This window comes from Micromys minutus, assembly GCF_963924665.1.
Source record: "Micromys minutus genome assembly, chromosome: 4".
NCBI classification, from domain to species: Eukaryota; Metazoa; Chordata; class Mammalia; order Rodentia; family Muridae; genus Micromys; species Micromys minutus.
In genome coordinates, this window is record NC_137973.1 from 85,444,489 (window position 1) to 85,468,926 (window position 24,438).

General features: G+C 42.3%; 1 protein-coding gene across 1 annotated transcript in view; it reads right to left on the reverse strand.

Annotated features, from left to right (window-relative positions):
• Nucleotides 1–24,438, reverse strand: part of LOC308420419 (serine/threonine-protein kinase TNNI3K) — a gene marked incomplete at both ends in the record, with an annotated part of 262,391 nt that overhangs the window by 142,985 nt on the left and 94,968 nt on the right. The window contains 6 exons of the mRNA XM_080916430.1: nt 10,597–10,701; nt 11,424–11,618; nt 11,723–11,780; nt 11,869–11,961; nt 12,845–12,901; nt 13,432–13,518. Coding sequence (XP_080772556.1) covers nt 10,597–10,701; nt 11,424–11,618; nt 11,723–11,780; nt 11,869–11,961; nt 12,845–12,901; nt 13,432–13,518 — 595 coding nt within the window. The remainder of the gene's footprint in view (nt 1–10,596; nt 10,702–11,423; nt 11,619–11,722; nt 11,781–11,868; nt 11,962–12,844; nt 12,902–13,431; nt 13,519–24,438) is intronic.

The following is a 24,438-nucleotide window of genomic DNA, read 5'->3' on the forward strand; positions in this document are numbered from 1 at the left end:
CATTGATTTCTGACTTCCAGGATGTGCTTCTGATGACCCTCTTGCATCATGAGGTTTGTTGGTCAGCTGCTGAGTGAGGACAAGATAAGCATCTACCATCATCTTGTGAATGGGCCCTGTGGAGACTCACTGAGGAGGAGCCTGGTCATATTTAACTCAAATTCTGCCCCAGACATGAGTCCATGCAATGCGACAGCTGATGGGTGCTTGGTGCAAAGCTCAGACACAAGGGGATTGCAGGTCTCTGTGAAGGTAGAAAGTGTCCGGGAACTTTCCCAACTCTTCTCAGAAAATATCTATATGCAAATCAGGCATTTCCAGAGTCTTATGTAAGTCTTCATCCATCTACATCGTGGTAAGCAGAAACAAGTGTGTCTTAGCCAGGGTTTCTGTTCCTGCACAAAACATCATGACCAAGAAGCAAGTAGGGGTGGAAAGGGTTTATTCAGCTTATACTTCCACATTGCTGTTCATCACCAAAGGAAGTCAGGACTGGAACTCAAGCAGGTCAGGAAGCAGGAGCTGATGCAGAGGCCATGGAGGGATATTACTTACTGACTTGCTTCCCCTGGCTTGCTCAGCCTGCTTTCTTATAGAACCCAGGTCTACCAGCCCAGGGATGGCACCACCCACAATGGGCTGGGCCCTCTCCCCTTGATTACTAGTTGAGAAAATGCCTTACAGCTGGATCTCATGGAGGCATTTCCTCACCTGAGGCTCCTTTCTCTGTGATAACTCCAGCTTGTGTTAAGTTGACACAAAAACAGCCAGTACAAAGACGGTGTGATCAAAATCACAGACCACCAGAAGCACATAACACTGGAGACAATTAAGTCATACTTGAGAGATGGCTCAGTGGGTTCAAGTGTCTGTCACCAAATCAAATGACCTAAGTTTGATTCTCAGGACACACGTGGTAGAAAGAACAGACTTCTACAAATTCTTCTCTGCTATCTGCCGATGCACTGTAGCATGCACACCTCTCTTGTACAAAATTTAAGTATAGTAATTAAAAAAAAACCTTATTAAATGGTAAAATATTCCTTCAGAAAGATGATGATTGCTAACGTATTCTCTCATTTAAATCCAAGAAGCCAGGTATAATTGTTCTCTGATAGTTCTGCTAAGCCAAGTTTCATTGAAACAGGTTAGAGAAGATTACAGAAGTGGAGATTAAGCACATGTGTGCTGACTGGCTGCAACACCTGGGCTCTCAGCTCCCTGTCCTCTGTACTTCCAAGAGCACAGCAAGCAGACCGCCACACTCAATCAACTATAGCTAAAGGCAAAGGCAGCTCACACGCCCAGCAAGTGGCTTTCTCCCCAGGCTGATGGAGGATTTATAAATAGAAAGTCTTTGAAATGGTTATCAGTGTACCGTATGTTTTACGGTGTCAAATTCATGCTATAGTAGTTGCTGGATATATAACCAGTAGGAGAGAATTATCCAGCGATCAAGCTTAATACCCACTTTTAACGATTATTTCTGACTCTGGGTCCTTTCACACGTACTGAAACTTTAGCATTGTAAGAATCTAACATTAATGCATTTCAGCAAGCTGGGGATGAAAACGCAGGAGCTGGAAAGGCAAAGATGCCGGCGGCAGCATTAATATCATTATGGAAAGGTTAGCTGCTCAGGAAATCGACAAGGCACCGAGGGGGTATCTGCAGAGTCTCCTAAGAAACCAGAGCAGAGAGAAATGAGGCCAGACACAGAGAAGCTTTTGTTGACATTTTCAAAAGCCTCCTTTATACAGGCTGGGTCTCTGGAGAATGGAAGACAGCCAAATAGGGAGCCAGAAGCTCTAGCAAATTAGAGGTCAATGAGCTCGGCAGCAGCCTCAGGGAAGCATGGCAGAGAGAGGCACCCTTCCTGCCTCCACACTCAGCTCCTGGGGGAGGGAAGGGAGGAGAGCTTCAAGCTAGGAAAACACCTTGCTGCCCTGGCTTGGATGTGATCCTTTCAGGGGTAGCTGTGTTGTGTTAAGGAAACAAAAACAAACCCCTTAGAAAAACAACACCAAATGTGGGTTTTGCACCACAGAACTCCTACTTAGAACTTTCTATGCTCAGCTAAAGACACAGGAGTCACACATGGCTTAGAAAGCACTTCTAAGTGTGGGGTCGTGGAGCTGTAGGTTCCAAGGATACTCACACTTGAGATGGCCGGCCGCAGGCCTGTTCTACCACTGCGGTGGGATAACAGATGGCTGCTGACTCCAGGACAGCCCTTCAGATGTGAAGGAGTTGAGTGTAAGTTACTTAATGAGGTGTAGCACAAGACAACTATTTTTAGGAAAGAGTAGATGCAGTGAAAATTAACTGAGTCGTTATAACAGGTAAGAGAGGGGAGATTTTAAGAGAATATTTTAGCTATTTCGAATCGGGCTGCACAGTTGTTCCCAGTTGGGGAAGCTTAAGCCAGATGAAGTACACTGAGAGTGCTTATGACGTAAGTCTCTGGGAACTGTGAGGGGCTGGAGTATCCACACAGAGAAAGTCAAGATGAGCCGGGTGGAGAATTTCTGTCTACATAATGTGTAGAAACTAAAGAGTCGGAAAAATAAAAGGTTTCTTCTGCAAGTTATGGGAGCCAAGGACACTCCAAGTCAGACATGCACGTCAGAGTGGAAACCACACATCAACGCCTGAGAAAGTTCACATGGAGAAGAGTAACTTGTCATGCAAAAATGGTTGACACAGTGAAGCTTAGCTTATATTTAAATTTTCTCCCTTAAAGATAAAAGGGGTGTACATAAGTTTTGACTGGTGTGGGCTACCAGAGTGTGCAACTGAGTGCTTTAGTTAAACAGTGTAGCCCATATTCTCGCACACAACCATGTTTTGGTCTAGGAACCTATGTCCAAATTTTCCCAGAGGCAAACCTACGTTGCAAACCTAACTAATAACTGGACTTCAAGATGAATGGATAGAGTGTTACTTATATGCAATGGGATTTTGTTCAACCATAAAAACAAGTAATATTATGACAATTGCAGGAAATGTAGAACTAGCTTTTAAACACTTGAATCATCACAGGGACTCAAGACTACATGTGTTTACTTGTGAATTGATATGTAATACATATGCAATCATATACATAGACTTTTATGCATATGGATCCACTTCATAAATCCCTAAGCCTGAAATCTGAAATCCCAAATACTCCCAATTCCTCAGCTTAGAGCCCTGCGGCTTTTACATACGACTTTTACATATGTTACTTCTGTGCTTGGGTTTCTAAGTTAAGGCTTCTCAACTGGTAACTTGTCTTTCAGTGTTCCAAATTCTGGAATATCAGAAGCATGACAAACTTCTGTTCCAGGCCTTCGGGATGAGATATATTCAATCATTGTCAAATTCTGCATTCTCCTGGGGTCTGTGACTTTGAATACATCTATGAATTATTCACTGCAAATGTCTGACATGGAAACCTTTCCTTTGTTTTGGCTGTCTGTGAAGAATATATAATCCTTGGAAATTTCTACTATCCCCAGGGACTATACCTCAGAGTCGATAGGCTACTGACCTTCCTTAGAAACTGATGAGTCTTGGGACCTATTCACTGTGCCGTACACCAGGGCATCTCTGACTTTTGTACTAGTTCTTCATGGGATCAACAAAGAACCATATTTTATTTATCACAATAATATCCAAAGCCCTGTTCTGCAACGTTTGTGTGATCATAGAAATGAGTCTTGTTCAAAGTGGCAGAGCTTTAAGCTCAACCCGAGGCTTTCAGTCCTGTAAATCTGCCTTAGACATGGAAGCCCATATAATAGTCACAGTCAGAAATGTCCTACACCATTCTGGAAAAGTCCTCAGGCCCATCATCCTCACACGTGCCCACAGCATAGCATACGCTCCAGATAATTTCAATCATTCAACAAGCATTTGGTATACATTTCAGAAATGTAATGAAATAAAAAACTGCCAGCCACTCATCTCAAAAATATTAACTCAGAATTGCTCCTGCCTAAAGGAAACACAGGGAACAATCATGGAACATAGACTGAAGGAAAGGCCATGCAGAGACTGCCCCACCTGGGGATCCATTTCATATTCAGCCACCAAACCCAGACACTATTACTGATGCTAGGAAATGCTTGCTGTCTAGAGCCTTATATGGCTGTTGCCTAAGAGGCTTTGGCAGAGCCTGACTAATACAGATGCGGATGCTCACAGCCAACCAGTAGACTGAGCACAGGGACCCCAATGGAGGAGTTAGGAGAAAAACTGAAGGAGCTGAAGGGGTTTGCACCCCATAGCAAGAGCAATAAAATCAACCAACCAGAACCCCAGAGCTCCCAGGGACTACACCACCAACCAAAGAGTACACATGGGGTACCTATGGCTCTAGCTACATATACCTTATCTGGCATAAATGGAAGGGAGACCCTTCATCCTGTGAAGACTTGATGCCCCAGTCTAGGGGAATTCTAGGGCTGTGAGGCAGGAGTGGTGGGTGGGTGGGTGAGTGGGGGAGCACCCTCATAGAGGCAAAGGGGAGGGGGAAAAGGGGGTATGGGATAGAGAGTTTGTGGAGGGGAAACAGGAAAGGGGATACCATTTGAATTGTAATTAATAAAATAACCAATAAAAACACCCCCAAATCTTAAAGGCTTTCTTGTGATGGTGGATTTAAACCAGTCAGACATGAAACCAGAGCTGATGATTTCACAAGTGTACACAGGTTTCCAGTTCTTCAGACACTGTATCTTAATCATGTGTTTGGCCTGCACTTGGGCATTAGAGTTCTCAAGACAGTATTGACTAATAATTGCCAAGATCCTTCTGTTTCACCACCACGGTAGCAGTAATAAACAGTTATGCAGACTCTATTCCTGTGAACAGGAACCATGCCTGATGGATAATTAGAAAAGTAAGAAATCACTTTGTTTGACTGTTGTGTTTTTAATTGCAGTTTGGTGTTTTGTACTCAACTGAAAGACTAGTGCACATGTCAAATTAAAATCAACTATTAAAAATTTCTCCATTTTCTTTGTTACTTCCTTAAAATCTTCAGTAATTTCTTTACATGTCACCTTCAAAATTAAAATCCATTTAGCCCTCACCAGGCTTGTCTTTTTAAATTATCTGTCACTCATCCTCCAAAAGTTTTCTGTTTTTAAATTATCTGTGATTATTTTCTTTTATATTTAGTGGCATAAAATAGCTCTCAAAATTCCAGCAGAGTCCTTCTCAGAATTATACTACAGACTACTTAGATTTATTTTATATAAAAAAATACTTGTGTGAACATGACAGGAAGGGTTTGTTTTGTTTTATTGTGCTTTACTTGAGACAGGGTCTCTCTATATGCAGCCAAACCTGGCCTCAAACTATGCCATCCAGATCTCTAATTTATAATCCTACAGTACCCTACCAGGATCTGAGATTACAGGCATTGACCACCGTATCAGGCCTCACAGTACTTTTATAATCTACTTTCTATAAAAGGGAATAAACAAGGTATTAGAAAAAGATACATATCCATGTAGTACTTGGTAGTATATAAAATGTATGTGTGTATGTGTGTGTATGTATGTATGTATGTATGTATGTATGTATGTATGTATGTATGTGTATGTATGTATGTATGTGTGTATGTATGTATGTATGTATGTATGTATATGTGTGTATGTATGTATGTGTGTGTATGTATGTATGTATGTATGTGTATGTGTGTATGTATGTATGTATGTATATGTGTGTATGTATGTATGTGTATGTATGTATGTGTGTGTGTGTATGTATGTATGTATGTATGTATATGTGTGTATGTATGTATCCATATGGCCACTGTGAAGAAGCACTTGCTACTATTCATTTCCCATGGTGCTGTAAAATGTTACAGTAGACTTATCAGGGGAGAAGAACATCAATTTGTAATGATGTCACAATTTTACAACAGTTTAGAAATATGCTTGCCTAACAGAATAGATACTTGTTAGTCTTAAACACAAATTTTTAAAGCCTTTAGCTGTAACTGCGACCTTAAGTACCAACTTCATGAAATAAATATGTAAATTAGGTCTAAGTCATCCCTTAAGAAATTAGAGCATTCCTGAATAAGTCTAAATAGTTTAAAAAATATTTAAACTCTACGGGCCACCCATACTGGCCTGGATCTTCCCATATCAATTAACTAAGACAATCCCCAGAGATGTACCCACAGGCCAAAGAATGTAGACAATCCCTCATTAAGATTCTTCCCAGTTGATTTCACGAGGTGTTAGTTGATAATTAAAGCTAATCGTGACAAGTATCACCATCATCAAACCTTGCCTCTCCGTCTCTGAAAGGAGTTTATGTTCCATTAAAATGCAGTGTGAAGATTGTGGCAAGAAGCTGACTAGATTGGTCTCTTCACCCAGTTTGTTCTCCGTATGATGGAGATGATGGAGAAGATTAACACTACATCTTAGTGCAAACATGGTTACCTCTTAGCAGAACTCTCCCATTCGCGCAGGTGACCCTTCTCCTTAGTACACATTGAGCTCTGAAATTAATGTTCAGGGTATGTATTTAACAAAAATCTATGGAGAAATCTTTCTTGTCAAGAGAGAAATAAGTTTGTTTGTTTTATCTATGGCTGAACAAACAAACCTCCATCCCCAATATGGAGCTGTCCCCTTTCTGCAGGTTGATGAGTCATCTCCAATAGCCTCTTTCCTATACAATTATGAGAAAAAAGAGCTTTCAAAAATCCCACAAGACTCTTCCCAGAAGTAGCATGATTATATAAACTACCCCGGCCTTTTTCTACTATAATGCTCTGAGAACTTCTCTAAAATCACTTTGATTGAGTAATTTCCACATATAGATACAAGGTTCTTATCTCAGGATATGAGACAAGAGAACAAACAGGCTTTCTATCCCTGAAGTTCTGTCCTATCTGGAGCAGTAGAGTCAAACCCACTCATACAAAACTATAAGCAATCAACAATCATTTCAATTCAAAGGCAGTGGTTATCTGAACTCCCTCTGCTTGCCCCAGGGAGACTTGCTGAGTATTGAGGAAATGCAAAGTGTGTGTTCTTAGAAAAGATCTGAGTCTATTCTTCCAGCTTTGCATCCCTAGCAAGCTTTCCACTGCACTGTGATCTTCTACTCCCTTGAATTCTTTCAAAGCTGCTTCTGAATCATTGTGGTCGTCAGTCATGTGTTGAGTATATTTGACCACACTGTGTGTGACCCAAGTGTTATTTCCTGAAGAGAAAAAAAAAAAAAAAAAAACAAAAACCAAAAACCTATCTCCAGTCATTGTGTGGCTCAGGAGCACCTTTAATCTCTCTGGCTGGAGTACAGACATGTTCTTACTACACACCTTTAATCCCAAACAATGAAGGTAAAGTTAGTTTGTAGAAGGAAGGACCCAAGTTTGAAAGTGATGTCTAATTGAGTGACAGACAAAGTGATGGATCAGAGAAAAATTTGTGAGGATAGCCTTAACTTTTATGAAGAAAGAGAGAGAGAGAGAGAGAGAGAGAGAGAGAGAGAGAGAGAGAGAGAGAGAGAGAGAGAGAGAGAGAGAGAGAGAGGTCTGTTTTTAACAGGACTGTTTGTTGTACAGAGGCAGGCTGCAGAGAGAGAGAGAGAATGAGCTAGGTACACGTGAAGACAGAATGACCAAGAATGAGAAGGAGCCAGAAGATTAGAATACATTGCCAGAGTTAGTTTTAGGCCAAGCAGAGTGGGGAGAGGCCAGATTGAATCAGTCAGCTTGAGCATTGAGCCAGAAGAGCTGAACTGACCAGCAAGGAAGAGACCAGAAAGAACAAGAAAGGGTGATCATATCCAGTGGTAAGTCTCAGAGGCTGAAAACATTTATGCCTAGATTAGATTGAATGGAAGTTAGAAGCCGAGGTTAGCAGACAGGGGCAGCAAGTCTCAGAGGCAACAATTACTTTAGGTGAATAAAAGTTACTGTTATAGTCATGTCCTACCCAATGTGGAGAATTTTGCAGTATGTGACATATTTTTTATATAAATAAACTGTAGTGAGTCCCTCATGATCTATAAAACATGTACCTTTGAGCCAGGTGGAATGCCATGTCTAGAGAAATATGAATGAAAATTTTTGGGTTGTTACTAGGTTGAAAATGATCAGAAAAGGGTTTGCAAATCTAGGTAAGTGCCTATGCCTGCTTCATACAATTTGAAGAGTTTTGAAAACTATAAGCTTATTAGTTTGACTATACCCAGGTAAAATAAGCTTGTTTCTCTTATACATTAAATGTTTTATTTTCATATATAATCAATATTTACATTCCTGGTCCTGCTGAGTAAACTGATGTTAAAAATTTATAGTTACGGACAAAACGATGGGATGTATATTGGGAAGGAAGGCACGACTAAAGAAAACTGGCAGCCATCCCCCCTGCTCCAGCTCCACACAAGATGCCAAGAATGGAAATTGATCATCTCTATGCACAAAGTCCCCAGTTCTTCCTCAGATGGCTTGACATAGAAATCTATTCCCTAAACTTCGTTACTAAAACTCAATTAATAAATATGATTATTGGTCTATATGCCTTGCAAAGGCAAAGAAAAGCAGTAATAACAGTGAAGATGTGTCTTGTAGTTTTAGAGCCCACCTACGCTACTGAAATTGTTTTCTTTCACCTGTCAGTCAAGTCTTTGTCTTTCCTGGCACTTCCCACTACTGCTAATCAGTTTCTAATTAACGACTTGCCTAGATTCTGCAATGGCTCTCTCATCAGGCTCTTCACTAGGTCCTTGCCGAGAATCTATCAAGCATAGGTTGGTCTTTCCATACAATGACCTCAGGCTTGTGATTGCTGAACACATATACCCAGCCCCCAGGGTACCTTCTTGCTTACAAGATTGCAAAAACTACCCCTCCTTGTCCAGTATGCTCTGATTCCCTTCTCCTCGTTCCACTCTTATATACTTCTTTCCAAGTGTTCAGCCTCTGACTTCGCAAACATATATAGCTTTAATTTATTTGTACACTAATATAGCATGGATATATGTTGTGTGTGTGTGTGTGTGTGTGTGTGTGTGTGTGTGTGTGTGTGTGTTTAACTTTCTGATCTATTGGACTACTCACTTTCTACCCTTATGATGTCCCTTCAAATTTATTCATCTGAGGGAATGAGGGACTTTATTCTTGATTCATCCTTGGTGCTGTCTTTAAACTCCTCTGGACTGATTTAACATTTTTTTTTCTGAAATTTTATAGAAAAAAATCACTACTCATATTTTTATAGAAATTGCTGTTAAGTATATTTAACTTGCTTAAAATATATTTTGATAGGCATTTTTCTTCTGTGTTATGATGTAAAATCTCCTGGGAAGTTGGAGAGTAGAGCGTGTATAAGTTTCATTTTGCATATGGAAATTCACCAAATTTAACAGGCTGTAAGCACAGTGCACACCCATGTAGTTGTTGATTAAGTGTGTAAATAAAGTAATTTTTTAATAATTAAATGCTTTAGGTGACATCTGTGATTTACGTGACTCTCATTCCCAGTTAAGAAGTGTGAGTATTCGTGTGGGCCAGAGCAGTAACTACTCCTCTGTAAGGCAGACTGGGCTTTCCACAAAAGTGGCCTTGGCTCTCACTCTTCAGCAGTGGGAAATGAGTTTTCCATACCTACGTTCAGTCTTCAGACAAATCTGCTCTGCTTTGCACACTGGCCTTGGTATAAGACTTTACTCAGAGAAAGGTTTCACTGTTTAAGACAAACATTGAAATCCCATGGGGTCCCAGCTCTGTGGAGAACTTTGATTCTATATTTGTTTCAGGCTCTATTCAACACGAAAACCTCTTGCATGAAAACTAGGTAAGTATCCTGCTGTGGTTTGGCTGAATATACATAAATATCAAATGGCATGTTGCTGGCATTGTATGAGACAGGAGGATATCCTAAATAGTAAGTGAGGTTACCTGCTGACCTAGCCATTAACCTGAGAAGGCCAGTCACATGCTAGCCCTAACAGCAGGCACTTGCTGCCCATCATGGGTTCAGAAGATTCTTTTCACAGTGTATGCACATGCACAAATCTAGGCAGGATTGGGTAGACCATATATGGGGTCTGATGATGCAACCAAAAGATGCAGATGACACAAGACACAAGAGGAGCTGACAGCATGATATGCTGTATTTTTTTTTTTTTTACAGTAAACAGTCTTATAAACCAAATGAGAAAATTATAAATAATGGTACAAAGCCTAATGTATTAAGTAAATAAATCTGTAGCCTATTTGTTAACTATCGTTAAGTCCCGAGTCCTATAGATTTCTGTCTGATTGGCAGCCTAGAGTATTTGTTATATCAGCAAAACATGAAATCATTTCCTGTAAGCAACAATCTCTCCTTGATGAAAACATTATCAACGGCTGTACTCTACATACAGTACTTTCTTTCTGGAATTTTCCATAGATTAACATGGTTCCTGAGGGGCAGTTAAGCAGCTTTGTACCTCTGTGAGACAATAGCAGAGATCTGTTCCCTTTCCACATACATAGAGAACGCTCTGACCTGAAATAAAGCTAAGACATGTCCTCCCTTTGTCCTTGTGAGCTGCAGAGTCCTAAGTTGGTCATTTATGAAAGCCACATACCTGTTCAGGTCTCGGTGTATGATTGGCTGGGTCAAGCTGTGCAGGTACTCCATGCCTTTGGCAACATCTACCGCAATGATCAATTTAGACTGCAGGTCGAGAATTCTAGAATAGAAAATAGACTGAATGGAGAAAAAGTGGCTGAAGCCAACACTCAGCATGTCCCTCAAAAGAAAGCAGCCCATGTGTGTTAGTGACTCTGTGTAACTCTATCTACATTTTGTTTCATTGATGATGGAGCTCAGTGTTCAGTCTGCAGCACATCCTGTCATGTTGGGAATTGCTTAACTGTGTTCGCTCAGATATATGGTGTGTTGTTTAAAAATACACTGCTCTATTTTTAAACCTATTTGTGTCATACAACAATTGGTGATAATAACAGAAATGGAATGTTCTGGAGCCACTGAGTGAAACCACTCCATAGTTATTATCTGAAGAGATATAAAACATAAACTCAGGTCTAACACGAGCAAGAGAATTATTTTTAAAATCTTTCTCTCATCAATACCGTGACCCTTGATGATTACTGTATTCTGAGCTTCTGTGCAATACCTTGTGGATGTGTCAAGGTTAGTCTATTTATAAGCCTCAGCTGGCTTCACAGTCCTCAAATTTGTTACCCTTGACTTACTGTTTAAAAATATTACTTAAGCATATCATTTCTTGAAATATACTAATTAGCCATAAATCATCAGCTGTGTTTAAAATGCCATTTTTGTTAGCACTTAGACATGTCAGAAGGCAATAGGGTCCCTGCTGAGAAGTCCCTAGAACTGTGGTAAAGGTGATTCACTGAATCCAAGGTGAGTGTGGACCGGCGCACATACCTCTTCTGTTCATGAAGCAGGGAGAACAGGGAGCCTCCTGAAATGTACTGAGTAACAATGGCGAACTGACTGGGGTCATCCAGGCAGGCACCCACAAACTGAACCACGCAGGGGTGGTTGAGCTGGCAGAGGATGGACACCTCTCGGCAAAACATATCCACGTCTGACTTGGAGCAGTAGGTGTTGGCTCGGTACCTAGGACGAGAGTGAGGACACGGTCTTGTCACCAGGAGGCTTCAGAGGGCTGGCCACTGTTCTTCCCAACCAATGGTGTGGATTCCCTTCATCTGCTTGCTTACCGTTTGATCGCCACTATTTTATTTCTGCATCGCCCTTTGTAGACTTTCCCAAAAGAACCTAAAATTATTTAAGAAAAGTTGATAAATGTTTGGTTGTATGTCTGAGGGTGTTAAAAAGGCAGCAGGGTTCTGGTTTCTTTGCTTACCTGAGCCGATAACCTCATGGAACTCGATCTCAGAGAGCTGCAGATGGAAACGGGAGGGCAACTCAGCCCTCAGGAGGAGAACATCTGCCTTCTCTGCAAACAGTAATTGCTGTTTTATTTTGTGCACATATGACTATAAATACATAATGGACATGCTCAACCAAAGGTGCTTCATCCCAACTGTAAGCAATAACTTGGAGATCCTAAGACCTTAGCATGTGTGGTCTACACCTTCATTACTAGAAGGGTGGCCTTCTGGCTTAGCTACACAATCTCTGTGACCAGGGATGACCTTATTGGTCATTGGATCTTCAGTTAACAAGGGCTGGAGACACAGCTACTCTCCAGTATGGGTTGACTCATTGCCTGAGAAATGGAGTTGATCCCTTCAGCCTCCATCAGTAGGGAAGTCAAATATCTCTTGGTAAACTGGGCCTTCAGAGGATACCCATGAAATAGCACGTGATGAGAAAATATTCCACATTGAAGAGTACTTTGAGAACTACAGGGTCCAAGTGGTTAAATATTCATTTGTCATGGAATTGTACTTTATGGTTTCCTGGTTTAGTGATGTTAATTTTAACAATCAGTGGCATGCACTCAGGAAAGTCCCTGAGGGTCACTTATTTGATAGATGTAACAAAAGCAATTTATTAATTTGAACATTTTTAAAGGCAAATCCATTTCCAACTCTAAAAAATATTAATATATGTAATTAACCATCTATTTAAAATACAAATAATGTAAACAATCCTCTGTGAGTTTGAGCTCTCTTCAGTACTCTTGAGTGGTCCACTGTTGGGCAACTGTGGACAAAGGGGTAGAAGGGCATGGCTAATTCTGAGAAGAAAGGTCTCCATCAGCACTGCTTATATTGCTGAGGCAGCCACCACTCACAGAGAAACAAAGCACATGGCTGTCGTATTTAGGCAATAGTCATCCTCAATGATAAAGCAACTGTCTCCTTTACAGGTACCTTTTGTCATGCTCTTAATCTTCCCCAAGGGAGACGGGACAGACACATAGGAGCCATCTAGAAATGAAGTTACACAGCAGAGTTGAAAGCACCAATCATGTTTTTCTCCTTAAAGTTCAGCATGATAAATACAAAACAGACATTGAAAACCAGCTCAGGGTTCCTGTCCTTTCTGCACAGGAAGCTGTAATGCACATGTTTTTCTAGAGTCTACAGAAGAAGATCCTAATTCTGCTCTTGAAGACTCTGGCAGACATAATTTGTATCTGGCTGTGGGTGCTCTTTCCTTGTCTTAGTAAATTACTGACATAGAAAATGACTGCTTTTTGCTGTCTTGGGCCTTCTGAGCCTTGTATAAGGCCTACAGCCATTTACTCCAATGAATGCAAAGCTTGAATATTGATCTATGTTATGGTGGTCATGGTGGCCATTCTTTGTGGAGCCTCATCCAGGTATATACTTTCAGAAATGAACCCCATCCCTTAGCAATATCCTTATTTCTCACCCCACAGGGACAGTAACACCAACACACATTGACCACGGAACTCAAGGTTGTGCAGCAATGAAACAGAATAGCAAAGGGGTACCTCCTCCAGGCTGAGAGTATTCGTTACACGGCAGCTCATCCTGGGGTCTCTTATAGTGCTTCAGGAGGGTAACAATGGCATCATGTCCTTCATAAAAAGACAAAAGGAATCAACAATTTTGTCTTGATTTAGTCAATAAATCCAGGCCCCCTTCCCAAAACCACTGGATAAAATAACATAGGTTATACCTAAGGAGATATTGTATTACAATGTGAATATAGTGCATGTTTCATTCAAATAACCTGCTGAGCGAGAGTCTTCTCATACACTATAGTGGGTAGCAGGGATACAATAGACATGTGACTATGCTTCTTGTAAGAGGATTGCAAATAATTATAGGAATTAATCATAAAATACTGAGTGACCAGATGTGAGCCAGGACATGGTTCAGTGTCTGAAAGACACATATGATGTCTGAGAGAACGGGGCACCCATTGCAACTGTGCAGAGTACTTGGTTGGCAATTCCAGTAGCACAGAACTGAAATAGTGACATAGGTGTCTACGGTGGAGACAGCAGGCCGCACACAGATGACTGTAGTCCTTTTTCATGGCTGTCCACGCTGTGATAAAACTCTGTCCATCTTCCATTTCAATGTGGCTTTGTGATGCTTGCTGGGAACATAGAAGCCAAGGCATTACAGTGTCTCTGCTTTAAGACACGGGGACCTACTGCTGGGCAGCTGTAGCCTAGAGCTCTGAGGTGACAGAGGCCGGGAAGCTGCTCCCTCAGCCTTGTTACCAGCCCTGGAATGTCACAAGGTTGAGAGACATGTCTCAGTTTAAACCACTACCACTAGTGTTCTGGGCTTATTAGCTATGCCAGAAATTATTCCTGCCAAAGATGAAAAATGTTAAATGCTTTTCAGAGAAAGCCATTGATTTTCAATAGAATTAAACCTTGACACTATTGTATGCTTTCACTATGAAAATAATCTACTGAAGCCAATTTGTAAAAGAGGTAAACAGTGAACCTTATAGATCTTGTCCAGAGCCCTGTGAAATGCAACGGAACCCACTGTAAATATGGCCAACTGTGGAAACAGTAAAGCATAAATGTCTCCTCTCCCAGATACATGCAGCTTTGCACATTCACAATGCCCACAGAATTCACGTAGTCAGGTTTTCCTTTGAAATGAGCCACTGAATAGTGTTTGCAAGAATGCAGGATGGAGAGTCAGGAAATTTACTAACACTAGACATTTTCACAAAGGGAACAGTCTACCTCTACATTCTCTAAAGAAAAATGCTGTGTACATGAATAATGAATTTTGCGAGAAAAATATATATATTAGCTCTCCAGAAGTAAACAACTAGGCTCTATATTTTATTGTCTTTAGGTTTTATAAACCATGATTCATTTTTTTCCAAACCATGGATGCAGACTATGCCAAAATGATGGGACAAGATCGAGTTATTATTAGTTAGCTTGGATTTTGTGTGGCCATATCAGACCTCAAAATTAGAATACTATTTGCCAACAGAACAATTTCTAATGAGAACCTGATAGGAAGGGATAATACATACTGTAAAATTTGTGAGTTTGAAACAAGCAATACATAACCTGTTTACAAACTAAAGGCAGCCTGTGTGAAGCAGGGCCAATGGGGATGAGTGTGTTGTACCTGGGTAGGAGAGGGGAGATAAGAACACCTGGTAAAAGGGGGGCCCCAGGCTATCAGAATGTGTGACACAGAACATGAAGCAAGCACAGATTTCTCAGAGACTATGTGTGAAAAGCTATGGGGGAGGACCTTCATTGTGGCTTTCCAATGAGTGCCTTAGTGGTGCTGATGAGACTTAGGGGACCACCTGTGCAGAACGTACAAAGACAGGATCAGTGTAGATCATTTCAAAACCATTAGTTTCCAGGAATAGAAGAATAAGCCTTACTTTAACTTAAAAGTAAAATAAGAACAGCCTGCCAGAAAATCAGGTAGGTTGTCCATTGCCTTTCCCCTGTTTCTCTTCCTCTAGACCCAATCCTACAGTTTGGTCTCTAGCACCAAACATAGCAAAGCTGTGTGGCCTTTCCTTTTTTACACCTGTATATTCTGTGTATACCATAGAACATTCCCTCCTAACCTCCATCCCCCTTCTCAGTGCATCTCAGACCCGAAGTCCAGCAGGCACCATGAGAACCACTTCTACCAGGGCATCAAGTAGGCAAAAAAAAAAAAAAAAAAAAAAAAAAAAAAAGACCCACACCTGTCCTAGTGCTCCTGAGGGCCAATATTCTCATTCGCATTACCAACTCTGTAGCTGGAGGCCTGCTGTGGTCTCCCTTTCCTCGATGACTCTATCTCCAAATAGATCACAAGACCTTCTTCTCCAACCTTTCATCCCTCAACTAATCCCAACTTCTAACACCAGCAGTCATTCCCTGTGAACACACCAGTTATGCCAGGAAACCAGGCAACACACAGCCATCATACTCTCAGAAAATCCAAAGAGAGAATAGAAACCAAGAAACAATACATCTATCCGACGAAGAACCTTTAATCATCCCAACCACAGATGCAGAGACTCCATCAGGAAAACACAACAGCCAGGATATTATGTCTATACCAAAGACAACTATTCTACTAAAGTAGTCTCTTAATATTTCAACATAGCTGAAAGATAAGAAAAATACCTTAAAATAGTCTTTAAAATGTGACAGAGGTCTGTAAAGAGAAAATACATTAACACAAAATCCAGAAAAACACGAACAGTGTAGCAAAAAAAAAAAAAAAAAAAAAAAAAACCTATTAAGACCTGAAATTGGAAATGTAATTAATAATAATAATAACAAAACAGAAGAAATTCAGGAAGTGAAAATTTATAAACTTGAACTGGAACTACAGAAACAAGATTTCCCTGCAGGTTACATGATATGGGAAAGAGAATCTCAGGCTGTTTAGATACAGTGGAAGAAATAGACACATCAGTCAAAGGAAATGGTAAATCTGAAAAACTCCCGAGACAAAATATTCTGGAAATCTGGGACACTAGAAAAGACCAGACCTAAGAATAATAGGTATAGAGGAAGGAGAAGAAACCCAGCTCAAAAGCCCAGAAAATGTTTTCAACAAAATCAGAGAAGGAAAATTTTCCTATCTAAAGAAAACATGCTATAAAAGCACCAGAAGCTTACAGAATCAGGTGAGGAAAGATGGTGGGATGAGAGGGTGTGAGGAATGATGCTGGAACTGGGAGGATGGGGAGGAGAGGCATTTGGGGTGGTGTGGATACCCAGAGTGATGGAAATTTTCAGGAAGGTGATCCCAATGATGACTGCTTAGTAATGGGGAAAACACAGTCTCAACTGGCTGTCTCTTACAGGCAAACAAGGCTTCCAGTGGTGACATAGGGCTACATCCAGTTGAGTTGTTGGCCAAAAGGATCCCATGGAAACATTAAACACCCAGGCTGTTGCTAGGACAAAAGATCACTCTCTACAAACTGAGAGTGGGACCCCATTGCTGAGGACAACACCTCGACAAGTCACTGCGTACAGAGAAGCTGATCGGGTGCCGGGCCTACTTGGAGCCCTCATTCCTACATTCTGTTCTCTTTGATGAGAGAAGGTACTTTGCAGACTTCTGAAAGAGAAATATGGATAGCAACTCAGCCACAAACTTCGACCTACAATCAGCCCTGCCTGCATAATGCGCTAGGGCAGCGGTGGCACAGATCTTGACCTCATCCACCCCACAGAAAGGAACTCATACCTGACTTGACACTGCTTGGGTAACTAACACTTAGTGTTAGGGAAAAGGATGAAGAGAGTGGGGGGCATATGGCTCATGGAGGTGCGGCAAGGCCTGGAGGCAAGGGAGATGCCTCTGGGGAGCCCAAGTTGGGAATCTCTCTCCCCTGAGGGACCACACAACAGTATAGTACAGAATAGAGTTTATTCAGATCATGGGAGACTTAAGAGGGTGGTAGAGGCAGAGAGAGAGAGAGAGAGAGAGAGAGAGAGAGAGAGAGAGAGAGAGAGACAGAGACAGAGACAGAGACAGAGACAGTGAGGGAAGGAGGGAGGGAGGGAGGCTGAGAGGGACAAGGAGAGGAATAGAGGAGTAGAGGCCAGCTATGAGCACGTGGAGGGAGAGGGGAGAAGGGAAGGAGAAGGGGAGGGGTAGGGGTGGGAGAGCAAGAGAGGCAAGAGAGACAAGAGGCAAGAGAGAGAGGAGGGGTCAAGCAGCCCCTTTTATAGTGTCAGGTCACTGGGGCAGAGCATACCTGGCTACTGCCTGGTATTGATGGGTGGGGTATACCTGGCTTTTGCTAGGTAACTGAGGGTTGGGGTTTACAGAATCCCAACAATTAGAGTCTGAATATGCCAGACAACTGAGGTAAAATGATTCCTAATGATATTCTGCTGTTCTTATAGATCAAAGCCTTGTCCACTCATCACTGTAGAGGCTTCGTCCCACAGTAGATGGGAACAGATTCACAGACCCACAGTCAGACATTGCGAACAGAGAAAGCAACTTTAATATGATAGTTTTTTCTTCATCTTATTTTATTTTATTTTATTAGATTTCAGAAACAAACATGCCTTTATCTCCAGCCCTAAAATGGAAAGTAAATCATTGAATAACCATAAAACATAAAGATAGGAAATAAAACTTTATTGGTGATACTTGAAAATATACAAGAATTATTTTTAAAATTCTGTAATTATACTTTGAGACATCTTGACCTGCCAAAATGATCTGTGATGGACTTTTATTTTTAAGTGGATGGGTTTACATTATATACCAGTATAGAATAACATATAACTGTGATTTGGCAGGGAAAAAAATTTCACTTTCTGCAATCATATTTGTCCAAATTTTTTTTATCTGGGCATTTAATGACCTATCCAGATGGCACTTCACAGACCAAGGCAAGGAAGGCCCCTTTTTTTTTCTAGTGGTTTTATAGCTTTGTGTCTTACTTTTGTGTCTTGATCCCATGTTGATTTGCATTTTGTTCATGGCAAGAGATAAAGGTCTATTTTTATTTTCCTATATGTATTTGCTTGGAAATACTACATCATTGTAAGACTGGTATAATCATTAACTAACACAATGTGTGGTTAAGTTGATGGCTCAGTCCATATAGAGCTTGCTTTACAACCATGAGACCTAAGCTTAGGTCACAAGTACTTGGGTAAAGAGCCATGGGAGCATCAATAATCTGGGGTCTAGGAAAAAGGAAACGGTGAAATATTTGATATCTATTGATAAGCCCAAATGCAATCAGTTTCTCTACCCTTTAATTCTGACTTTTAAAGTGCACCCATAATCCTGGGTTTAGTGCTCACCTTCGAGGTCCTAAAAGCCAGCAGTGTAGCTGAGTTCTCTTCACACTCCTGTGGCCTAACTTCTGCTGTCCTTCTGCACACTTAAAGGTCATTGTAGGCCAGAAGCTCAGTGAGATAAAACAGACAAGCTTCTAAAGTTGTCTGACAGTAACCCCATTCTCCACTGCCCTGGATGGCAGCCTGCTTGCAGTCCCGGCATCCACCCACCACCTGGGTCATTTTCTTGCTTCACATGGTCCCATGTAGACAATGTAGTTTGTGAGCTTCAGTGCCCAGCGGCACACATGTTCCTTTCTCTACATCATTCTTTTAGCTTCTGGGTGTAAGACCACATGGCCACACATTTCTGTGGTAGTTTGAAGGAGAATGGCCCCCATAGGCTTACATTTGAATGTTTGGACCCTGGTCAGTAGACATGTTTAAGCAGAATTAGTAGATGTGGCCTTGCTGGAGGAGGTGTGCCACCAGGAGTAGTTTGAGACTCAGTCTCTCTCTTTACTTGCAACTTTCCAGTCATACATGAGTCCTCAGCTACTTCTCCAGCACCAGGCCAGCTGGTCCATGGCTTCCTTGTTTCCCACCATGACAGTTATAGAATAAACCACCGGAATTGTAAACAAGCCACCAATTAAATGCTTTCCTTTGTAAGTTTCCTTTGTCATGGTGTCTCTTTACAGCAATGGAACAGCAACTAAGACAATGCCTTGGGAATTAAATCACCCCGTCAACTGTCTCTCACTAAATTCAGTTTTGAACGTTTGACCTTGACCCCATGACCATGCAGGGATTTGAAAACCTTTCTCTTAATAAATTTATTGTTACATATTTGGATTCAGAAAAATACAAACAAGAAAGCCAAACCGAAACTGTTTTAATTAATTTTATTTCTCTCTCAACACATACTGCAGAATTTACCCAGGCACAACAGAGCCTTCTTTTCAGCTTACGTTCCGCATCCATCTGGTTCTTCTGTGAACTCAATCCGCTGATGGTAAGAGGACTATGTGCTCCCTCAGTTGATCAGGATGCAGTTGGGTGCTCCCTCAGTGGATCAGGATGCAGTATGGGTGCTCCCTCAGTGGATCAGATGCAGTATGGGTGCTCCCTCAGTGGATCAGGATGCAGTTGGGTGCTCCCTCAGTGGATCAGATGCAGTATGGGTGCTCCCTCAGTGGATCAGGATGCAGTTGGGTGCTCCCTCAGTGGATCAGATGCAGTATAGGTGCTCCCTCAGTGGATCAGATGCAGTATGGGTGCTCCCTCAGTGGATCAGGATGCAGTTGGGTGCTCCCTCAGTGGATCAGGATACAGTTGGGTGCTCCCTCAGTGGATCAGGATGCAGTTGGGTGCTCCCTCAGTGGATCAGATGCAGTATGGGTGCTCCCTCAGTGGATCAGATGCAGTATGGGTGCTCCCTCAGTGGATCAGATGCAGTTGGGTGCTCCCTCAGTGGATCAGGATGCAGTTGGGTGCTCCCTCAGTGGATCAGGATGCAGTTGGGTGCTCCCTCAGTGGATCAGGATGCAGTTGGGTGCTCCCTCAGTGGATCAGGATACAGTTGGGTGCTCCCTCAGTGGATCAGGATGCAGTTGGGTGCTCCCTCAGTGGATCAGATGCAGTATGGGTGCTCCCTCAGTGGATCAGATGCAGTATGGGTGCTCCCTCAGTGGATCAGGATGCAGTTGGGTGCTTCCTCAGTGGATCAGGATACAGTTGGGTGCTCCCTCAGTGGATCAGATGCAGTATGGGTGCTCCCTCAGTGGATCAGGATGCAGTTGGGTGCTCCCTCAGTGGATCAGGATACAGTTGGGTGCTCCCTCAGTGGATCAGGATGCAGTTGGGTGCTTCCTCAGTGGATCAGGGTGCAGTTGGGTGCTCCCTCAGTGGATCAGGATGGAGTTGGGTGCTCCCTCAGTGGATCAGATGCAGTATGGGTGCTCCCTCAGTTGATCAGGATGCAGTTGGGTGCTCCCTCAGTGGATCAGGATGCAGTTGGGTGCTCCCTCAGTGGATCAGGATGCAGTTGGGTGCTCCCTCAGTGGATCAGGATGCAGTTGGGTGCTCCCTCAGTAGATCAGGATGCAGTTGGGTGCTCCCTCAGTTGATCAGGATGCAGTTGGGTGCTCCCTCAGTGGATCAGATGCAGTATGGGTGCTCCCTCAGTGGATCAGATGCAGTATGGGTGCTCCCTCAGTGGATCAGGATGCAGTTGGGTGCTCCCTCAGTTGATCAGGATGCAGTTGGGTGCTCCCTCAGTGGATCAGGATGCAGTTGGGTTATCCACTGGTGGACCAGGATGCAGCACAGTTGCTCGTCCAGTGGATCAGCATCAGCATCATGAATCTTGACTGCCTGAAAGAGCAGCTGATCATACCCTTCATGTTCCTCTCCTTGTAAAAGCTCTCTTGGCTCCACTTGCTCTGAGTAGTTTTAATTTCCTGCCAGTATGGTGGCAAGGCTTTCTGGCATTTTCTTTGGAATAATTTTTATCTAGAGCCTAATGAGTGCCTGGGTTCTGGCTGTTGATAAGCCAGAAGCTGCCAGGGAGGTGCCAAGAGGCACCTTCTGCTCTGCAGGGCTGCTCTGCCTCATCTTCTTTCTCCTGCTGACAGTTTTGAAAGCGCAAGTGTAGGAGAGGCTATGTGGCTGGAAGCGCTCAGACGAGCCCTCGACAGGAAAGGAAGGAACCACATAAGGCATACTCCCAAGTAGAGAAGAGAAACAGAGCATTTCCTCTGGAGTGTCATTAATTGACTCATAAAGCCAAGGTTCTGACGGTGGACAGACAGACACTCAAGGCCAAGACGTACAGACATAACCGAGCTTCCACTGATTAAATAAAAGGGTCTCTTACCGCTAAGAATTTAGTGTGTACATTCAAGTATCCTAAACAGATGTCAGGTTCCTGTGTCACCAGCTCAATTATAACAGCAGTCTGCATGTTCCGAGCTTCAGTGTAGCAAGGGCTTGGCAGTTTTGACTTTACTTTTACTCCATTACTTTCTAGGCTCGTGAGACTGTAAGTCAGTTTCCAGAGATTTTGGGACAAAAGGACAGCAATGTCTCAGGCCTAGCCGAATCTTCATGGCTCTTGTAAAACATTTTACCTTCTCATAGTATCTCTGCATCCTTACCATTTCAACCAAGAGGCAGTAGACAATGCTCCTCGCCGAGACTGAATTGAAGAGCTAGACATGGGGTCAGCAGAGAGACAGTAGTGAAGGCTACAACTAAAGTTCAAAGATTAGAAGAGACATGGGGGTCAGCAGAGAGAAGTAGTGAAGGCTAAAACTAAAGTTCAAAGATTAGAAGAGACATGGGGGTCAGCAGAGAGACAGTAGTGAAGGCTACAACTAAGGCTCAAAGATTAGAAGAGACATGGGGGTCAGCAGAGAGAAGTAGTGAAGGCTACAACTAAGGCTCAAAGATTAGAAGACACATGGTAATTTGACTCAATAAGGCAGGAAAGTGTGTGTGTGTGTGTGTGTGTGTGTGTGTGTGTGTGAGACATGCTCACCAAACGTAAAGGTTGGCTGTCATTCCACAGACACTGTCCTCCTTGTTACCTAATTTAGGGTTGTTTATGTGCCTTACACCCTTTTCTCAATGCAAATTCAGGGAATTTTTACTGACTTCTTCCATTTCAGCTGCCCAGATGAGTGAAGGCACAGCCACAGCACCAGAGCAACTGACTGAGAGGAACCCGACTTCCAGCAGTGACACGGATGAGGGTTAGCCCAGTGCCTCTGCATACTTCTTATCATTCAAAATCTCATTTCCCACAAACTCTAAGAAGTGGAGTCCGATGGTTGCTTCTGAAGTCTGCCCTTCCATAGCTTTGTTACCGGCAGAGGGTCGACCCTACACTGTCGATAAGACTAGTAGTAAAAAGAATCCCAAAATCACTGTCTTCTCATGACTCAGCTCCGCTTTGAGACCTGTCTGCCCTTTCGTTTGTCCTGTGTCGAGTTGAAAATCAAAGCTAACGTTGACAGAGACTCAGCAGTTAAGTCAGCTCTCCTTATAGTTAGACATAGCTTCAGAGTCAACAGAAAAGCCATAATTAGTATTCCTGAAAACATCGCTCACAAGATGCCCTGTACCGGTTCATGGAATAGATTGTCACATCTAATGGCTCCTTCTTTTGTGCTTTGATTACAGCAAGCATGCCCTGAACTTCTTCTGTTAGGAGTCAGCCACAAACTTAAAATTTCTGGAAGACACCAAATCTTGTTACAAAAGTCTGCAGGCTAGTAGGGATAAGGTGCCTTATGATGAAAAAAATAGAGATAGAATATGTAGGTGGCACAGAAACATTCAAACTGGCGTTCTGGAGGCTGGCATGCACACAGGAACATGCTGAACACAGAGTGGGCACTGAGAGAATGCTAACGGCCTAGTAGATGTGGCAATGGTTGACATGTCACCCTATGACAAGAGTAACTGCCCACAGCAGTGGAGAGGCAGGAGGGTGGGATAAGAAGCAGTACTTTTTCTTGTAGGGGGCTGTCTGTCACCAGGAGCTTTTGTGTTTTCAATACACGTGTTAGACTACAGCTAGAGAAATAGGCATATATGATATTAAAAGCGAAATGAGTTAATGAAGTGTTAAAATGAACCAGGCAAAATATAACCAGGGTTTGCACTAACACAATGGTGGCAGATATGAAGAGGAAAGGGTAGACTGGAAATACACTGAAGTGGAGAGAGGAGACATCTATTTAAATTATTCTGTGTGCTGGGGTGAGAAGCTGGTGGGAGGGGGTCAAATATTATATTCTCTCTCTCTCTCTCTCTCTCTCTCTCTCTCTCTCACACACACACACACACACACACACACACACACACACACGTGTCTTTTGGATTAAATGATGCCATGGATGGTGCCATCAAGTAACAGAATGCACGAGGGACACACAGTAGGATCATATTAATGAGCTGATGGTCTTACAATGATCTCAAATCCACATATTGTTTAAGAAGTTAAGTCCAGGGATGTGTCACCGGTGAGTGTGTTCCTCTGGCATCAGCAAGGAGCTGAGTGAACGTCTTCCTTAACAAGGCCTGAAAGCACCACCATTGTCAAGAGGGTTATAAAGTCTGACGAGATTTCATCATTGTCACACAGCCAGATTAGAACCATAGCTTCAGATTCCTTTAGTGATATTTAATTAGGGGTAATCTGCTTTTGCTTTAGTCTTGAGTCTTTAATTGCTAGTAGTGTGCTTTGACCCACAAATAAAAATGAGCTGTCACATGACCTGGAATATGCTTTTCCATTTTTAAGTTTTGTATAATGGGCTTGGCAGAGACAAACATCCCTCAGTAGAGGTTTCAAAGGGCTTATCACATACTGTATATGATTATTTCATATATATTAAAGCACACTGCAATGATGAAAGGCTATTTGCATCCAGTATCTATCATATTGTAAATATATCTGGTCCTCAGCTCCTGTCAGAATTTGGTGAAGTTAAGGCTCATTGTTCACCTTGAGTTTTAAGATGAAGCAGGAGATGTCAGTAGATGATCTTGTGTTCCTTGGGTGATGGGATGGCATATGTGCTTCACACCGCCTCATTATAATAACAATAACAGCTTTCCACTTAAATGAATGGTTAGTATTATTATTTGTATTTGAAAGGGTAACTAAATATGTGAAAAGTAGGAGGTATAAAAATACTCAGGTTTATAATTTCACCTCAAGCTTTT